This window comes from Balaenoptera borealis (assembly GCF_965194805.1).
Source record: "Balaenoptera borealis genome assembly, chromosome: 15".
Classification (NCBI taxonomy): Eukaryota; Metazoa; Chordata; class Mammalia; order Artiodactyla; family Balaenopteridae; genus Balaenoptera; species Balaenoptera borealis.
The window spans coordinates 45,598,727-45,616,137 of record NC_138871.1 but is presented as its reverse complement, the minus strand read 5'-3'; the positions used below and the strand labels follow the sequence as shown (position 1 = coordinate 45,616,137).

At 40.7% G+C, this 17,411-nt stretch overlaps 1 protein-coding gene across 13 annotated transcripts in view; it reads left to right on the top strand.

Annotated features, from left to right (window-relative positions):
- EML6 (EMAP like 6) overlaps window positions 1-17,411 on the top strand; it is a 348,966-nt gene that overhangs the window by 290,418 nt on the left and 41,137 nt on the right. For all 13 annotated transcript variants that reach the window (XM_082357935.1, XM_082357934.1, XM_082357942.1 and 10 more), the window contains 2 exons: window positions 9,257-9,458; window positions 9,557-9,683. In XM_082357935.1, coding sequence (XP_082214061.1) covers window positions 9,257-9,458; window positions 9,557-9,683 — 329 coding nt within the window. The remainder of the gene's footprint in view (window positions 1-9,256; window positions 9,459-9,556; window positions 9,684-17,411) is intronic.

Below are 17,411 nucleotides of genomic sequence, written 5' to 3'. Positions count from 1 at the left end.
CTATCATCTAATACAGATACAAAACAACAGAAAAAGAAAACAAATTTTTTTTCCTTGTGATGAGAACTCTTAGGATTTACTTTCTTAACAACTTTCATTATATCATACAGCAGAGTTAGCTATAGTCATCATGTTGTAACATTATATCCCTAGTACTTATTTATCTTATAACTGGAAGTTTGTACCTATTGACTGCCTTCATCCAATCCCCACACACACACCCCTCACCTCTGGTAACTACAAATTGTGATCTCTTTTTCCATGAGTTTGTTTATTTGTTTGTTTGTTTGTTTTGAAGTATAATTGACCTAAAACACTGTGTTTGTTCAGATATTACATTATTATTGACTATATTCCCCACTCTGTACGTTTCATCCCCCTGACTCATTTATTTTGTAACTGGAAGTTTGTGACTCTTAATCTCCCTTACCCATTTCAATTCCATTTTAAACTGTCTCATCTAAAACCAAATTCAGGTCCATCCAGGTTGCTGCAAATGGCATTATTTCATTCTTCTTAATGGCTGAATAATATTCCATTGTATACATGTACCACATCTTCTTTACCCATTCATCTGTCAGTGGACATTTAGGTTGCTTCCATGTCCTGGCTATTGTAAATAGCACTGCAATGAACATTGGGGTGCGTGTATCCTTTCAAACCATGTTTTTCTCTGGATATATGCCCAGGGAACCTCCATACTGTTCTCCATAGTAGCTGTACACCTGAAAGTAGCACAACATTGTTAATCAACTATACTCCAATATAAAATAAAAATTAAAAAAAGTAAAACCAAATTTGGTGATTCAGATGCAATCTGACCAGCTCAGGGTACAGTAGGACTCATCTTCTTGTTTTGATTTTATTTTTGTATTAAAACAAACTTAAGATGGCATCAACTCTTTTGGCTGCCACACCACACAACTGAATCATAGACGTTATTCCCCCAAATGTTAAGGTTATCCCCTATCTTGGACTTATACAATTGATTTTCTAAAATCTGAGTACAGAACTTTGTATTTGTACCAAATAAGATGTATCTTATTTATTTTCCCTGGTTCCAACCTGTCAACATCTTTGAAATACCTTTTCAAAGTATTTACTTTCCCTTCCAGCATCCTCTGATTTCACAAGTGTGAGTTCCAAATCATGGAAAGAAAAAAGACAGAACAAGTAAACACCACCACCACCAAGAGCCCCCTTTCATTTTGGCATTCTATTCATTAATGCACACGTATCAGTAACAGACATTTAAATCTGTCTGACCATGCCCTCATGGAGATCACATTTCTGTCTCTAATCCAACAAGACATAATTAAAGCTTAGCAGATGTCTTGCTGAAAGCCAAATTGTGTTGCTGGTATCCCTAATCTCTCCTAATAAACCAACCAATAAAAAATAAGCAGTTAGTTCACAGTGAACTCCTGTTGCTACCTAGTCATCATTACTTCCTTTTCCAAGTGCTTATCAACCTTGTGTGTAATAATTCACCCTAGAATTTTCCAGGGATTGCATCAACTCATGAATCAGTATTTGCCAGAGTCTACTTGTTTTCCCTTTTGGATACAGGAACCTTTTTTTTTGGACGCCACCTCTCCTGGTTTCTAAACTCTCAGCTATTACTGACCTTATTTCTATGGTCACATTTAAACGTGTCTGTACTCAAGGGCAGGAGCTCTCTTTGGCCCTTTCTGGTTTGAAGAGCGTTCCCTTTAATAGAGGAGATCATTAAATCTGCTTTCTGTTCGTATTAAACCATCTGATGTAAGAGGTGTTCCTAACTTTTCTCTCTTTTTCTTCTAGCCCTAAATACATCCTTTTTTTTTTTTTTTTGTATTTCCAATAGTTCACTTTATATTTAAAAAAATTTTTTTTCACATCTTTATTGGAGTATAATTGCTTTACAATGTTGTGTTAGTTTCTGCTGTATAACAAAGTGAATCAGCTATACGTATACATATATCCCCATATCCCCTCCCTCTTGCGTCTCCCTCCCTCCCATCCTCCCTATCCCACCCCTCTAGGTGGTCACAAAGCACGGAGCTGATCTCCCTGTGCTATGCAGCTGCTTCCCACTAGCTAGCTATTTTACATTTGGTAGTGTATATATGTCAGTGCTACTCTCTCACTTTGTCCCAGCTTACCTTTCCCGCTCCCCGTGTCCTCAAGTCCATTCTCTATGTCTGCGTCTTTATTCCTGTCCTGCCCCTAAATTCATCAGAACCATTTTTTTTCTTTTTTTTTTAGATTCCATATATATGTGTTAGCGTACGGTATTTGTTTTTCTCTTTCTGGCCTACTTCACTCTGTATGATAGACTCTAGGTCCATCCACCTCACTACAAATAACTCAATTTTGTTTCTTTTTATGGCTGAGTAATATTTCATTGTATATATGTGCCACATCTTCTTTATCCATTCATCTGTCGATGGACACTTAGGTTGCTTCCATGTCGTGGCTATTGTAAATAGTGCTGCAGTGAACATTGTGGTACATGTCTCTTTTTGAATTATGGTTTTCTCAGGGTATATGCCCAGCAGTGGGATTGCTGGATCATATGATAGTTCTATTTTTAGTTTTTTAAGGAACCTCCATACTGTTCTCCATAGTGGCTGTATCAATTTACATTCCCACCAAGAGTGCAAGAGGGTTCCCTTTCTCCACACCCTCTCCAGCATGTATTGTTCATAGATTTTTTGATGATGGCCATTCTGACCGGTGTGAAGTGATACCTCATTGTAGTTTTGATTTGCATTTCTCTAATGATTAGTGATGTTGAGTGTCCTTTCATGTGTTTGTTGGCAGTCTGTATATCTTCTTTGGAGAAATGTCTATTTAGATCTTCTGCCCATTTTTGGATTGGGTTGATTGTTTTTTTGATATTGAGCTGCATGAGCTGCTTATATATTTTGGAGATTAAACCTTGTTAGTTGCTTCATTTGCAAATATTTTCTCCCATTCTGAGGGTTGTCTTTTCATTTTGTTTATGGTCTCCTCTGCTGTACAAAAGCTTTTAAGTTTCATTAGGTCCCATTTGTTTATTTTTGTTTTTATTTCCATTTCTCTAGGAGGTGGGTCAAAAAGGATCTTGCTGTGATTTATGTCATAGAATGTTCTGCCTATGTTTTCCTCTAAGAGTTGTATAGTATCTGGCCTTACGTTTAGGTCTTTAATCCATTTTGAGTTTATTTTTGTGTATGGTGTTAGGAAGTGTTCTAATTTCATTCTTTCGCATGTAGCTGTCCAGTTTTCCCAGCACCACTTTATTGAAGAGGCTGTCTTTTCTCCATTGTATATTCTTGCCTCCTTTATCATAGATAAGGTGACTATATGTGCGTGGGTTTACATCTTTAAAATCCTTTTCAGTTGTCTTAGTTTTTCACTTTTGCTTTCTTGAAATGGTACTAAAGTTGTCTGTAGAAGACTTTTGTGTTCATCCCTGGTTATTTGCTCCAACTACCTCTTCAGCCACTTTGGTTTCTTTAGATGCCTTCCTCTTTCCTTCTTCATTTGTTAGAATCTCATCAGATTATCATTTTGGGTAGCCTTTTCTAATATACACTTCTGATTATGTCCAGTGTTCCCTTCATTGTCCATCCCTAATCCCAAAGCCATCTGGTAGCCTTCTCCCAATGACTCATCACTTTACTGTCACCTATCAGCCCTTCCTATTTGATAAGAACTCAGTTCTGTGTAGCAATTTTCCTCACTACTTCTACGTTTTTTGAATTGAGACTGCTAGCAGGACAAGTCAAGAAGTTAATGATACCCTGGTTTTAGTGGACTAAGGTTTGGGCAGGTGTTTAGATACCTGAAATCTCCATGGTACTATTGCATCTTGCTCCTGAGCTAGATTTAGTGTTGGTCTTGGGAGTTCATCATCCACATCCCCAGCCTGAGCAGGAGGGCTGTCTATCTATCGCAGTAATTTCAAGCTGTGTTCTTCCACCTCCCAGAGTTCCAGGAAGGCTCCTCAGGAACAACCCCAGAAAACAAGGTAGGGGCTCTGGGGCCCCACTCCTGCTCCAACCAGAGTCACTCTGTGTTTTTGTATTTTATACATTGAGCTTCTGTGTAAGATTTTTTCCAAGATTTTGTTATGAAAATTTTCAAGCATACAGGTAAGATGAAAGAATGATACAGTGAACTCCCAGAAACCCACCCCTTAGATTCTGTGATTCATAGTAAATTGTTGACATCAGGATACTTACCCCTAATTGTTTCAACTTGCATGTCATTACCTAGGGTTCAATATTTTTTTAGTATTTTTTAAGTAAAATTTATGTATAGTTGAGATGCACCAATTTTAAGGTTCCTTTTGATGAGCCTTGACAAACACATACACCTATATAATCCAAACACCTCTCAAGATATAGAATATTATCATCACCCCAGGAAGTTTCCTCATGCTAACTTCTGGGTCAATCCCCACCCCCACTCCACCCTCAGATGAAAAAAACCATTCCAAGGTTTTTTTTTTACCATAGATTAGTTTTCCCTGTTTCAGAACTTCATGTAAATGGAATGATCAATTAGGAACCATTGTTTCTGGCTTCTTTCACTCAGATAATGTTTCTGAGATTTCTTCATGTTGTGTGTAACAATAATCCTTTCCTTTTTTAGCTGAGTGGAATTCCATTGTGTGGATATAGCAAAGTTTGTTTATCCACACAGCTGTTGGTAGATACAGGCTTTTCCCATGTTTGGTTATAATGAAGCTGCTATGAACATTTTTGGACAAATTTCTGTGGACATATATTTTTTTTCTTTTAAATAAATATATAGGAGTGGAATTTCTGGGTTATTGGGAAAAATGTGTGTTTAGCTTTTTAAGAAACTGCCAGATCTTTTTCCAGAATGATTGTATCATTTTACGTTTTCACCAAAAATGCAAGAGATTTCCAGTTGATAATTCAGTGTTGTCAGACTTGTAAAATTTAGCTGTCCTGAGGAGTAGATAGTGTGATCTTATTGTGTTTGTAACTTACGTTTCCCTGATGACTAATCATGCTAAGCACTTTTTCGTTTGCTTATTGGTCATTTGTGAAGTGTTTGTACAAATCTTTTGTCCACTATTTTACATTGGGTTGTTTCTCTTTTTATTCTTGAGTTCTACTGTGTAAGATTTGATTGAAGAAAAAGTTTCATAATTTAAAAGCATTTGAAAATCACTAAACCATATAAACCACTTTGATAGTATCACTTCTCTCCTTCTTTTTTTCCATCTGATTTTCCTGGCACTCTTTCCCTCCCAAATTCATGGACCCAGGCCGATGAACATTTCTAGCATAGTCACTCCTCCAATGCTCTGTGTGTGTTGGCCACACTTCACCCTCTGTTATGGACTGAATGTTTGCGTCCCTGCCAAAGTTCATATGTTGAAGCCCTAACATCCAATGTGACTGGATATGTAGAGAGGGCATTTACAGAAATAATTAAGGTAAAATGAGGTCGTAAGTGTGGGGCCCTGATCCAATAGGATTAGTGTCCTTATAAGAAGAGACACCAGTGAGCTCACTCCCTCTCCCCATGCACACTCACACTGAGGAAAGGCTAGATAGGAACTTTCTATGTGCTCAATATAAGGGGTCCACAAGCCAGCGGGAGAGCCCACACCAGAAGCCAAATTGGCTGGCACCTTGATCTTAAACTTCCCAGCCTGCAGAACCATGAGAAATAAACATCTGTTGTTTAAGCCACCCAACATGTGGATTTTTTTATGGCAGCCCTACCAGACTAAGACAGCATCCCATTGCAGTGTTCTAGCACTGAATACCATGTCTTCAAGTCTTGGTGATGCCTATGAGACTGTATTATCATCACGTAGCTCTTTGTCCAAAATTCAAGTTCCATTTGTTAGAGTCTAATGTCATGTCTTCTTCTTAACCCTTTTCCTTGTTCTCCTTTCCTACGAGTTACTAGATCTCTCTTCTAGGCATTTTTCAATCCATGACAAACATAAGTCCTTATATATGCAGTTTTACAGTTTAAAATCTCAATGTGGGTATTAGTCCCCTGATAATCACATTGTTTCCAGCCTCCATAAGATAGACTCTCCTTTGTCAGAGCCCACCCATTTGTCCAGTACCTTAAACCACATCCCAGAAAACCTGATGCTGTCCTTTAACTCCATGTGTATAGCTAGCCGATTGCTTTCCATAGCCTCCCTTCCTTTCCAATGCTGTTCCCCTTCACTCTATCAGAGAGGTTAAGATACCACCATGTCGTTTACATTTTTTATTTTATTTATTTTTTTAAACATCTTTATTGGAGTATAATTACTTTACAGTGGTGTGTTAGTTTCTGCTTTATAACAAAGTGAATCAGCTATACATATACATATATCCCCATATCTCCTCCCTCTTGCATCTCCCACCCTCCCTATCCCACCCCTCTAGGTGGTCACCAAGCACCGAGCTGATCTCCCTGTGCTATGCGGCTGCTTCCCACCAGCTATTTATTTTACATTTGGTAGTGTATATATGTCCATGCCACTCTCTCACTTAGTCCCAGCCCACCCTTCCCACTCCCCATGTCCTCAAGTCCGTTCTCTACATCTGTGTCTTTATTCCTATCCTGCCCCTAGGTTCTTCAGAACCATTTTTTCTTTTTTTTTTAGATTCCATATATATGTGTTAGCATACGGTATTTATTTCTCTCTTTCTGACTTACTTCACTCTGTATGACAGACTCTAGGTCCATCCACCTCACTACATATAATTCAGTTTCGTTTCTTTTTATGGCTGAGTAATATTCCATTCTATATATGTGCCACATCTTCTTTATCCATTCATCTGTCGATGGACACTTAGGTTGCTTCCATGTCCTGGCTATTGTAAATAGAGATGCAATGAACATTGTGGTACATGACTCTTTTTGAATTATGGTTTTCTCTGGGTATATGCCCAGTAGTGGGGTTGCTGGGTCGTATGGTAGTTCTATTTTTAGTTTTTTCAGGAACCTCCATACTGTTCTCCATAGTGGCACTATCAATTTACATTCCCAAACATTTTTAAAATCCACCCTCAAGTTGTTAAGTTTCCTTCTCAGAATGTCAAAGGCTCTAGAGAATGGTTCTTCAAAGAAGAACCTTGTACGTAAAATTTTACAGAGAAACTATATGTAAAATGTTGTGAATGTGGGACAAGGGTACATAGCTTTCATCAGATTCTCAGGAATTTCTCACCTAAAAGCAGTTAACAACCAGCACTCTGGAGACATATTCTAGATTCTCTATTCTTTCATGACCCAATGGAAGAGGAAGGTTGTGGTAGTGAGTCCTGATGGGTGTTACAAAAATGCATAGTTTGGCATGATGACCCAGAAAGACAGCTCATCTGACCTGCTGTGCCAGGTCTCCAGGAGACTCCGTCCCTAGGCCCTCAGGGAACCACCAAACACCCTGCTCCTGGGGGAGCAGCTAGCTTCCTGGAACCTTCTAGTAACTGTGAATTCCCATTATTGTGCTGTGGAGCAGTGATCTTGTTTCCTATTCTGAGAATCTTGAATCATCTCTGCTAAAAGAATCTCAGCTTTGTTAAACAGCTTCAGTGACTTAGAACTTTTTCCTCTTTCTCTTTCTCCTGTTTGGCACTTTGTTTTGCCCTGCTACCTAATTCTGATCACTTTAGAATATTTTTTCCTTCGTATCTTTCTTTTTGGTTTCTTCTATCCTATCTCAGTGTAGGAGTATAGAGAGGCATTTCTCAAGCTCTTTCACTTTCTCCTCTTCTCAAGAGACCAGCTTACATTTGTAGTTGATAAAATGGGTCGGTTCCCACTTCCAGGAGGAAGACCAGCAGGACACATGGCTGTAGCCACTCTGACTGTCCTCTTTGTTTCCATGCCTTCTGGATCTCATGTGGTCACACAGTTGTTTCCCTTGGAAATCCTTACTTTGCTCTGCCTATTCTCTAGCAAATAGTGGCTCTGGAGGGCTTCCTAGAAATGCTGCCTGCCTGCTTGCTTCCCTAATCTTTCTAGACTTAGTACTCTGCCGAGGGGTGGGCACTTCCACTCTGCTGTCAGCTAGGGGTCAGCCAAATACACAGAGATCTTGACCAAGAGTTTTCAAAGTCACGCACTCTCCTGCCATGCCTCTGGGCTGGTTTCAGGTTTCCCAGCATGCCCGTCCAAAACCGTCTGGAAGCCTCTTGTCAATGATTGAATAAAGTTTTCATCTGAGACACCAGTGGCCCTCGCGTGACCTCAGAAAGTGCATGCAGCTTCCCACGTTGCCTAAGGTATTCCCTGGGAGTCACTGAGAGGATGGAAAAACTCTGCCTCTCTCAGTGGCTCCTGCTGGAGCTGTTTTTGCCAGGCTGTGGCTCATGTGTCAAAAATGGAAGCTGGTCTCTGGTGCCAGCATGGGCTTCTCACCGCTTGTCAGGACTGCACCGGGGTGAGCAGCTGCTCTCACCTCACCGTCACCCTTCCCCACTGGGGTGCTGTGGCCTGGGTGCCAGTCTGAAGAGCTTTCAGTAGTGACTGATAAATTGGGTTCCGTTTATTTGGTTACGTTTGTTTAAAAAGGAGCTTACTTTGTTTTTTCGTGTTTGTTTTTTGTTTTTTAAGGTGCCACGTCAACTTGTTTATTAATTGGATTTTTCAGTTCATGTCCTTTATTTTGAGGGGGGTTGATGTTGTTTGTTTTTTCCTTTTCCTTTGAGCTTACTTTGTTTTAACATCAATTACTTGAGCGTATCTAGTGTTAGGAATTGTTTCCAGTGTCTGTGGCAGAAACTGTTGAGTTCATTTTAAATCTTACTTGCTGCCCCAGGATCGTAAGAAGGCCCTTGCTCTTCTGTCACAGCCTGGGCTGTGATACCAAACCTACTGTGGGGGATGACTAGGGAGACACTTCTGATCTCAAATTTCTGCCAGACTCGCCATCAGGAGTTTGCACTAGAGACCTATGGAGAATGCACATTTGATACTTGAGAGGAGCAGAAGCAAGCTTTTTATACTTTCTTAGACTCCTTCCAGAAATAGGTTCTGTAGCTTACATTGTATTCATTCCCTCACAGACTAGCTGTTGAGGACCTACGAGGCAGGAAATGCTTTAGGGAAGAAAGAGAGCTAATCCCTGCCCTCGTGGAGCTTACACTCCAGAAAAATATAGGGAAATTACTACTCACATGAATCGTTTCCTGTGTATCCAGTGGAAACCACTCTAGAGAGTAATAGGGATGAAAGAGTCCAGAAACAGGAACAATGAGACTCCCAGTGGGGTCATCGCCACTTTCCGGCTTTGCAGGGCCAGCATGCGAGATTCAAGAAGTACGTGGGGCACAGTGCCCACGTCACCAACGTGAGATGGCTGCACAACGACTCTGTGCTGCTCACGGTGGGCGGTGCCGACACGGCCCTGATGATCTGGACGAGGGAGTTTGTGGGGACCCAGGAGAGCAAGCTGGTGGACAGTGAGGAGTCGGACACTGACGCAGAGGAGGACGGAGGTGAGCCCAGCGCCTTGTGCCGACCGCGCCTTCCTCCACACCCCCTCCTGCACCACCGCAAGCCAACTCTGCTCCCTTCCCGTGTCTTTCTGTTTGAGGCTATGACAGTGACGTTGCTAGAGAAAAGGCCATCGATTACACCACCAAGATCTATGCTGTGAGCATCAGGGAAATGGAAGGCACCAAACCACACCAGCAGATGAAAGAAGTTTCAGTGGAAGAAAGGTATGGTGTTGCCAGGTTTGCTTGCATTTATTACACTTGACAAGAAACTCGTTGAAACCAGAGTGCATTTTCTTTGCCCTCAAAGTTGCTACTTAAGCTAGTCTTTATTTATGTATATGCAGAGTCTTAACCTACACACAGGCTTAAGCTGAGGGAAACTGCCCACAGCCTTTAATGTGAGGAAAGGGTGGGTTACACTTTGCAGAAGTTGTTTATGGAAAATGACTTGCTTAGACATGAGATTTGGTTAGGCCAGGCTTCCCTTTGCCTAGAGAGGATGTCAGGGCAGCCCAAACCTGTCCTGAATGTGACGGCTGATGGGGGAGCATGCTGACTCGGGAGGTGGGGGCAAGGCAGGCTTCTAAGGTCTAGGAGGAATATCTGTGGATTGTGAAAAATAATCTTCCATTCTGCCCAGAGTCTGAGCACTACACTGTATCACTTGGTGTGCCTTCTCTTACTGTGTCTTCACCTGCCCAGATTTGTTCAGGCGTGTTTGACCATTCCAGGCCTAACCAATTTGATTTTGTTGCTGTGGATCCTCTGTGTAGAAAGAGGGTTTCTGGTATTATTTTGGTGTGCTTTCTGATGTGCTACTGTAAGTATTGATAAAACACTTTAGCATTTCTAAAAAACAAACAAAAACCCATAATTACTACAATTACTTGATTTACCATATTCATACTAAGGAGGATAAATATTGAATAAAAACTCTAACATCTAAAGAGAATTTCATGGATCTCAAAGATGTTTAAGAATTCTCTGTGGGCTCTTTCCACTGACGTGGGTTCAGTGTTCACATGTACCCTGGTCCCATGATGTATAATTAATGCGGTTCAAGTTGTTTTTTGCATTCAGCATGGCTTTCTGCCTAATAAGTATTTACTAAATCTAATCTATCACCTTTTACTATTAGGTGGAAATTTAAATACAAAGAAATAAAATGTCATTTCCCCTCCTGCTTCAGTTTAGTGCCAGATGTTAAAATAAGCCTGATAAATGGTGGGTGTGCTACAGGCAAGAAGATTGAATTGATGCAAAAAAAAACACCCCTAATTCTTCCTTAGCATCTTTGTTAAATGTTACTATGAGGGTTCAGAGTTCTCTTTTAATGGAAAAAATAAAAAGAGAGATTTTTCTGCAATAGTCTGTAAATTATAGTTTATTTGCTTGCGACATGGTTTTTTAGTGGCCACAAAGAGGAAATATTTTTAAAGGAACTAATTCTAAGAATAAAGAAAGAAAATTTTTAAAAAATCATATGCACATAAGTACATGAATAAGCTTCCCACTTAAATAATCCACTCTAAAATAAACATTTGGCCTAAATTACACATTCTTTTGAAAAAAAAATACCCAACCTTTCCAATTTCACATAACATTATGAAATGAGTTGACTTGGCTATTATTCCAAGGTTGCTTCTGGCTGATTGCTGCAACTCAGTGATTCATCATGCTGAGATTTAGACTGGCCACTAAGATATAGAAATCTAATCACATTCCTAAATCCAAACACTACAGCTAGTTTCTAACCTAAAGTAAGGTTCACCTGAACCTCTCTTGGTCTTGGTGTCTCTTTGGGCAGGTCTGTAAAAATCTCATACCTGCCCAATTTAGGAAGAGCTAAGAAAGGTGAAGATAGAGAGGACCCTAAGAATTTTCAGTCTTAAAATTCAGAATTTTGAAGCTCCCTCATTTTCTTCACCACACAAGATCGTCATAGATTAGCATACACAGGATTGACTTTTTTTTAATATGAAAGAAAAAAATGCTTCATAGTGTTATGAGATACAGGGGTAGGCATTTCACCACTTTACTGGCATTTAAAAAAATAATTCACACCAGGGTGTAGTGAGTAAAACATGCAGTGAAGAATACAGTTTTAAGATATAAATACAGGGTCCAAAGGAATAGTCAAGCCTTTTCTATACATAGCAGTGTCTTCGATAACTTTAAGAAGCCTTGACAGCATCAGTTCCCAGAGGGTGCTGTAACCATAGAGCAGGATGCCAGCTGCACAGCATGCTGGGAGCTAAGCAGGACCACACCAGGAATGGGCGAGGGGAGAAGGGGCAGTACGTGGTGTCTGAATTAGCAGCCTCCAGGGGCATGAGTGAGTTCCTAATCAGAACTGAGAACAAGCAGTCTCCTCCAATCCTTGTCAGTAATTTTAGGGAAGCTTGAACCTCAGAGACAGGACTGTAGGCAGCTTCCAAGCTGCAAAAGAAAGGGGTGCCAGGCAAGGCAGGCATTCAGAGAATTTGTGAGAAAGCAGGATGAGAGAGGGAATGTGGGGCAGGACCAAGCCCTTGGGGTAGGGGGGACTCCAAACAATAAGTCAGGCAGACAGCTTACCTGAGTCCTCCACCTGGAGTGCAAAATGGGCTTCACAGACTCCAGCATGAGAGAGAGGCAAATGCTCAGCATCTCAGACGTCAGGTGCAGGGGGCCAGGCAGCACCCACGTTCTCCCTGGGAATATTCAGGACTGTCAACCTTGACACTGCTCCCTTTGACTACTTCAAGCCCTACTGACCAGGGACTGTCCTTGAGCTTCCCTTCATTGTTCCCTTCTGTGTCTGCATTCAGATACCTGGGTGCCTGTTCTATGTACCTGTGCCGAGGCATGCACCAATAAGACTAACGGGAGACAAATACTTGAGGACCACAAGAGATACGAGCTTGGAACACCCACTCAGTGCAGGGACTTATTTTGCCTCCTACCAATGTTTCAGGCAGTCCTACTTCTGGTTTAAATCCCTTTCCGCCTTAGAACCTGTGAGATGAGTGTGGCGTCTGTCAAATTGAGAACAGTGCCTTGAAGGCAGCTGCACATTATGTATCAGTCAGTTTTTAAGCAACTGAATTCCTACTTCCTAAAACTTATGATAGTCATAGATTGTTTCTAATTAGACTCATTTGATTTTTAAGTAGCTGGAAGGCTTTTGATTATGCTTTTTTGTATAATTCTAACACATAGTGAGTTCTTATTCTTCAGAAGCCATACGATCTTCAGTTTCAGTCTTTCAGGAGGTGGGAAAGCTGAGAGAAATGTGTAATTGCTCTCAGAAGAATACTAGGCTACGCCTACCAATATGTAATCCCTTCCAGGTGCTTACCGAGCATCCTGGTGACCCACTTCAGCTTTGCTTTAGCACGCCGGACTGCCCTGCTTCCTTGACCCAGCCACACGTGTCCAGCTAGCCCCTAGCCTTGCGTGAGCTGTTGGGTCATCCTGGCGCTCAGCAGCCATCTGTGGCATGTGGCTGGGGAAGGTCAGGAAGTCTTTTCCAACGTCAGGAATCCATGCTTCCAGAACCTCGTCTAGTGCTCAGAATGCACGCTCATCTTTGGTTTTCCTGTCCCAAGCAGGGAAGCTGGTCTCTGTTGAGTGCACATTAGTTTGTTCCCCATAACTACTAGAGATCGCTTTAATTATTGTAGACCTGAAATAGAAAACAGTACTCTCAAAAAGTCATAAGGTTATATGGATATTTTAAATGTAACTTTTTTTTTGCTTTGTTTGAATAGGAGCTTTTTTCCTGTCTTTGCACCATGTTATGTATTATATTTCTAAAGACTACATTGGATACTCTTGTCTAAAACTTCAGAAATCTTTCTTTTCTGGTTTTGATTCTTGGCTCAGGCTCCCTAGAGTTGGCTTCAAAGAATATATAAATATAAGACACCTAATATCTTAGATAGAATTTCATAAAAGTGGTAGACAGTGAAAGGAATAACCTAAGTCTTTCACACTTGGCCTAAACTCTCTGTGTCAGTTGTGACCCCAGCAAGAAGGAAAGATACTCTGAAAAGGAAGTAATTTGGGGAGAGCTTAAGGAAGGGACTGTTAGCAAAGGTGTGGGCAGGATTAAAAGAAACAATAGGGGGGCTTCCCTGGTGGCACAGTTGTTAAGAATCTGCCTGCCAATGCAGGGGACACGGGTTCGAGCCCTGGTCCGGAAAGATCCCACATACCGCGGAGCAACTAAGCCCATGCGCCACAACTACTGAGCCTGCGCTCTAGAGCCCATGAGCCACAACTACTGAGCCCACGTGCCACAGCTACTGAAGCCTGCACGCCTAGAACCTATGCTCTGCAACAAGAGAAGCCACTGCAATGAGAAGCCCTCGCACTGCAACAAAGAGTAGCCCCCGCTCACCACATCTAGAGAAAGCCCACATGCAGCAACAAAGACCCAACACAGCCAAAAAATAAAATAATAAAATAAATTTTTAAAAAAAGAAAAGAAAAGAAACAATAGGGATGGGGTAGCACCTTGGGGATAGTAAGTCATTACCATCCCAGGGACAGAAGGGGCAAGGGCAGGAAGCTCTTGCCAGACATGGAGAAGGTAGCTGTGGGAGCAGGCCACCTTACAGGAGCTGAGACCTAAGGGGGAGGGTTGAAGGTAACTAGCGTGAGTCCCAGCAAGTAGGTACTGAAGGAATAGATGCCTCAATTGCATTCTCCTCTCACTCACTAATCTTCTACTGGTGCCTCTCTTTAGCTGAATCCAGTCAGAACCTGAAGGGCAAGACAGTCCATTGATACAGTCCACAACAGCCCAGCCATGGAGGGCACAGAACAGGAGAGAAGGGTGGAGGGTAGATTTTGGAGGGGCGCATGGAAAATATCGGCTCATTCTCCTTTAATTTTTTTCCTAATGGAAACTGGTCTTATTATCACAGGAGAGAACTTCAGGCCATTTTAATATTGAACAGTAATTACTATCCTTTATAAATGCCTTTGAATGTGTAAAGGTGTTTATTACCTAATATTATAACTGTATATATACAATCAAAGATGGCAGTAAATACAGCCAAATCAATATCAAGAATTATTAGAGACACTTAAAACTTTACCTAATTTAAGTGGGACAGTTTTGATGAGCCATAGTTTTTACACCACTGTCTAGGAGTGCCTCAAGAATCGACTCATAAAAGATGAGAATTACAGCTTTTTATAAAATCAATATTTTATAGTCACATTATATTTTTATATTCCACAGTATCATTTTTGCATTATTTTATTTTATTTATTTATTTATTTTAATAGATCTTTATTGGAGTATAATTGCTTCACAATACTGTTTTAGTTTCTGTTGCACAACAAAGCAAATCAGCAATATGCATACACATGTCCCCATATGCCCTCCCTCTTCAGCCTCCCTCCCATCCTCCCTATCCCACCCCTCTAGGTCATCGCGCAAAGCACCGAGCCAATCTCCTTGTGCTATGCTGCTGCTTCCCACCAGCCAACTATTTTACACTCGGTAGTGTATATATGTTGTTGCTACTCTCACTTTGCCCCAGCTTCCCCCTCCCACCCCAAGTCCTCAAGTCCATTCTCTATGTCTACCTCTTTATTCCTGCCCTGAAACTAGATTCATCAGTACCATTTTTTTTTCTTTTAGATTCCGTATATATGCGTTAGCGTGTGGTATTTGTTTTTCTCTTTCTGACTTACTTCACTCTGTATGACAGACTCTAGGTCCAGCCACCTCACTACAAATAACTCAATTTCATTTCTTTTTTATGGCTGAGTAATATTCCATTGTATATATGTGCCACATCTTCTTTATCCATTCATCTGTCAGCGGACATTTAGGTTGGTTCCATGTCCTGGCTATTGTAAATAGTGCTGCAATGAACATTGTGGTACATGTCTCTTTTTGAATTATGGTTTTCTCAGGGTATATGCCCAGTAGTGGGATTGCTGGGTCATATGGTAGTTCTATTTTTAGTTTTTTAAGGAATCCACATACTGTTTTCCATAGTGGTTGTATCAATTTACATTCCCACCAACAGTGCAGAAGGTTTCCCTTTTCTCCACACCCTTTCCAGCATTTATTGTTTCTAGCTTTTTTGATAATGGCCATTCTGAGTGGTGTGAGGTGATACCTCATTGTAGTTTTGATTTGCATTTCTCTAATAATTAGTGATGTTGAGCATCTTTTCATGTGCCTCTTGGCCATCTGTATGTCTTCCTTGGTGAAATGTCTATTTAGGTCTTCCACCCATTTTTTAACTGGGTTTTTTGTTTTTTGATGTTGAGCTGCATGAGCTGTTTGTGTATTTTGGAGATTAATCCTTTGTCTGTTGTTTCATTTGCAAATATTTTCTCCCATTCTGAGGGTTGTCTTTTCATCTTGTTTATGGTTTCCTTTGCTGTGCAAAAGCTTTTAAGTTTCATTAGGTCCCATTTGTTTATTTTTGTTTTTATTTCCGTTACTCTAGGAGGTTCCACAGTATCTTTAAAAATAGTGTTTAAACATCTTTGGCCCATCTCCAGAGATTTTTATTTTCACATTAAGACAAAAAAGCAGAAGTTAGAAACTTAAAACTATGGAAATGTTTGGTACCAATATCCATTTTCTTGTGTGGATCAAAATACCATGCAACCCCAGTTTTGCCTCCTGTGGTAACTGGGTGATGACCACAGAAATGAATCACAAAAGCATTTTCTTAATTTCTAGATAGGATCTAATAATATCTCCAAATGTGGGATATGGTCTTTTATTAAAATACAAATATGCGGCTTCCCTGGTGGCACAGTGGTTAGGAATCCACCTGCTAATGCAGGGGACACAGGTTCGAGCCCTGGTCCGGGAAGATCCCACATGCCACGGAGCAACTAAGCCTATGTGCCACAACTACTGAGCCTGTGCTCTAGAGCCTGCGTGTCACAACTACTGAAGCCTGCGTGCCTAGAGCCCGTGCTCCGCAACAAGAGAAGCCATTGCAATGAGAAGCCCGCGCACCGCAATGAAGAGTAGCCCCCACTCACCACAACTAGAGAAAGCCCATGCAGCAACGAAGACCCAACACAGCCAAAAATAAAATAAATAAAAATTAAAAAATAATTTTAAAAAAACATTAATTAAAAAAAATCCAAATATGCTGACCAGCCATTAGTCTTCCTAGTTGCACCTGGTGGGGCCATGTCCCCACCTCCTCCTCACCTAACTGCTTAGATTAACCATCTGCATGGGGAACAGTAATAATGGAGATTTTTATTTAATTTATTCAGTTGGAACCTGTATTCAGACAAAACTCCAACTTTATGATAAAAGATACAAAATAAATACAAATTAAACTATTTTTATGGAAATTGGCATTAAAGTATTCACTAATTTTTATTTTTCTAAGTGGATGTACTAGTTAGCTGAGGGATTGTTTTCTCAATGCACCTCAGTCAGCAGTCTGTATTTTTCCAGGGTCCTTTATTAACAAGTGCTGAGGCTTGCAGCTTCTGGCTATCTGTCCAGGGATGAATAAAAGAATGTGGGACTTAACCCCTTCTATTTCTACACCATCTTTATAACATCGTCTTGCGTGTTATAGCATTTTCCACCTTTTACGAAAAGAATGAGAGGTTCAAACCCTCCACCCCTGTTTTCTCACCTTAGAAGCTGCATAACTTACAGTCACAAATCACAAATCAAAATGCCAAGCTAAAGCATATTTTTTTCTTCCCTCAGAAAGGCTTTGGGCTTCCTGCTAGCCTCTACTGTTTATCTCAGACTGGCAAGGTCATCTCTCCCTTTAAAAAAAAAAATCTGAATTAGAAAAGTTAGCTTTTAACACTTAAATTGTATTGTCTTAGCACTGGTTTGATGTAGTTTACTTATAAATTATGGGTAACTCTAGTAATTGTGTGTATGTGTGTATACCACAACTTTTTTGTCCATTTCATTCATTGATGGGCACTTAGGTTGTTTCTATG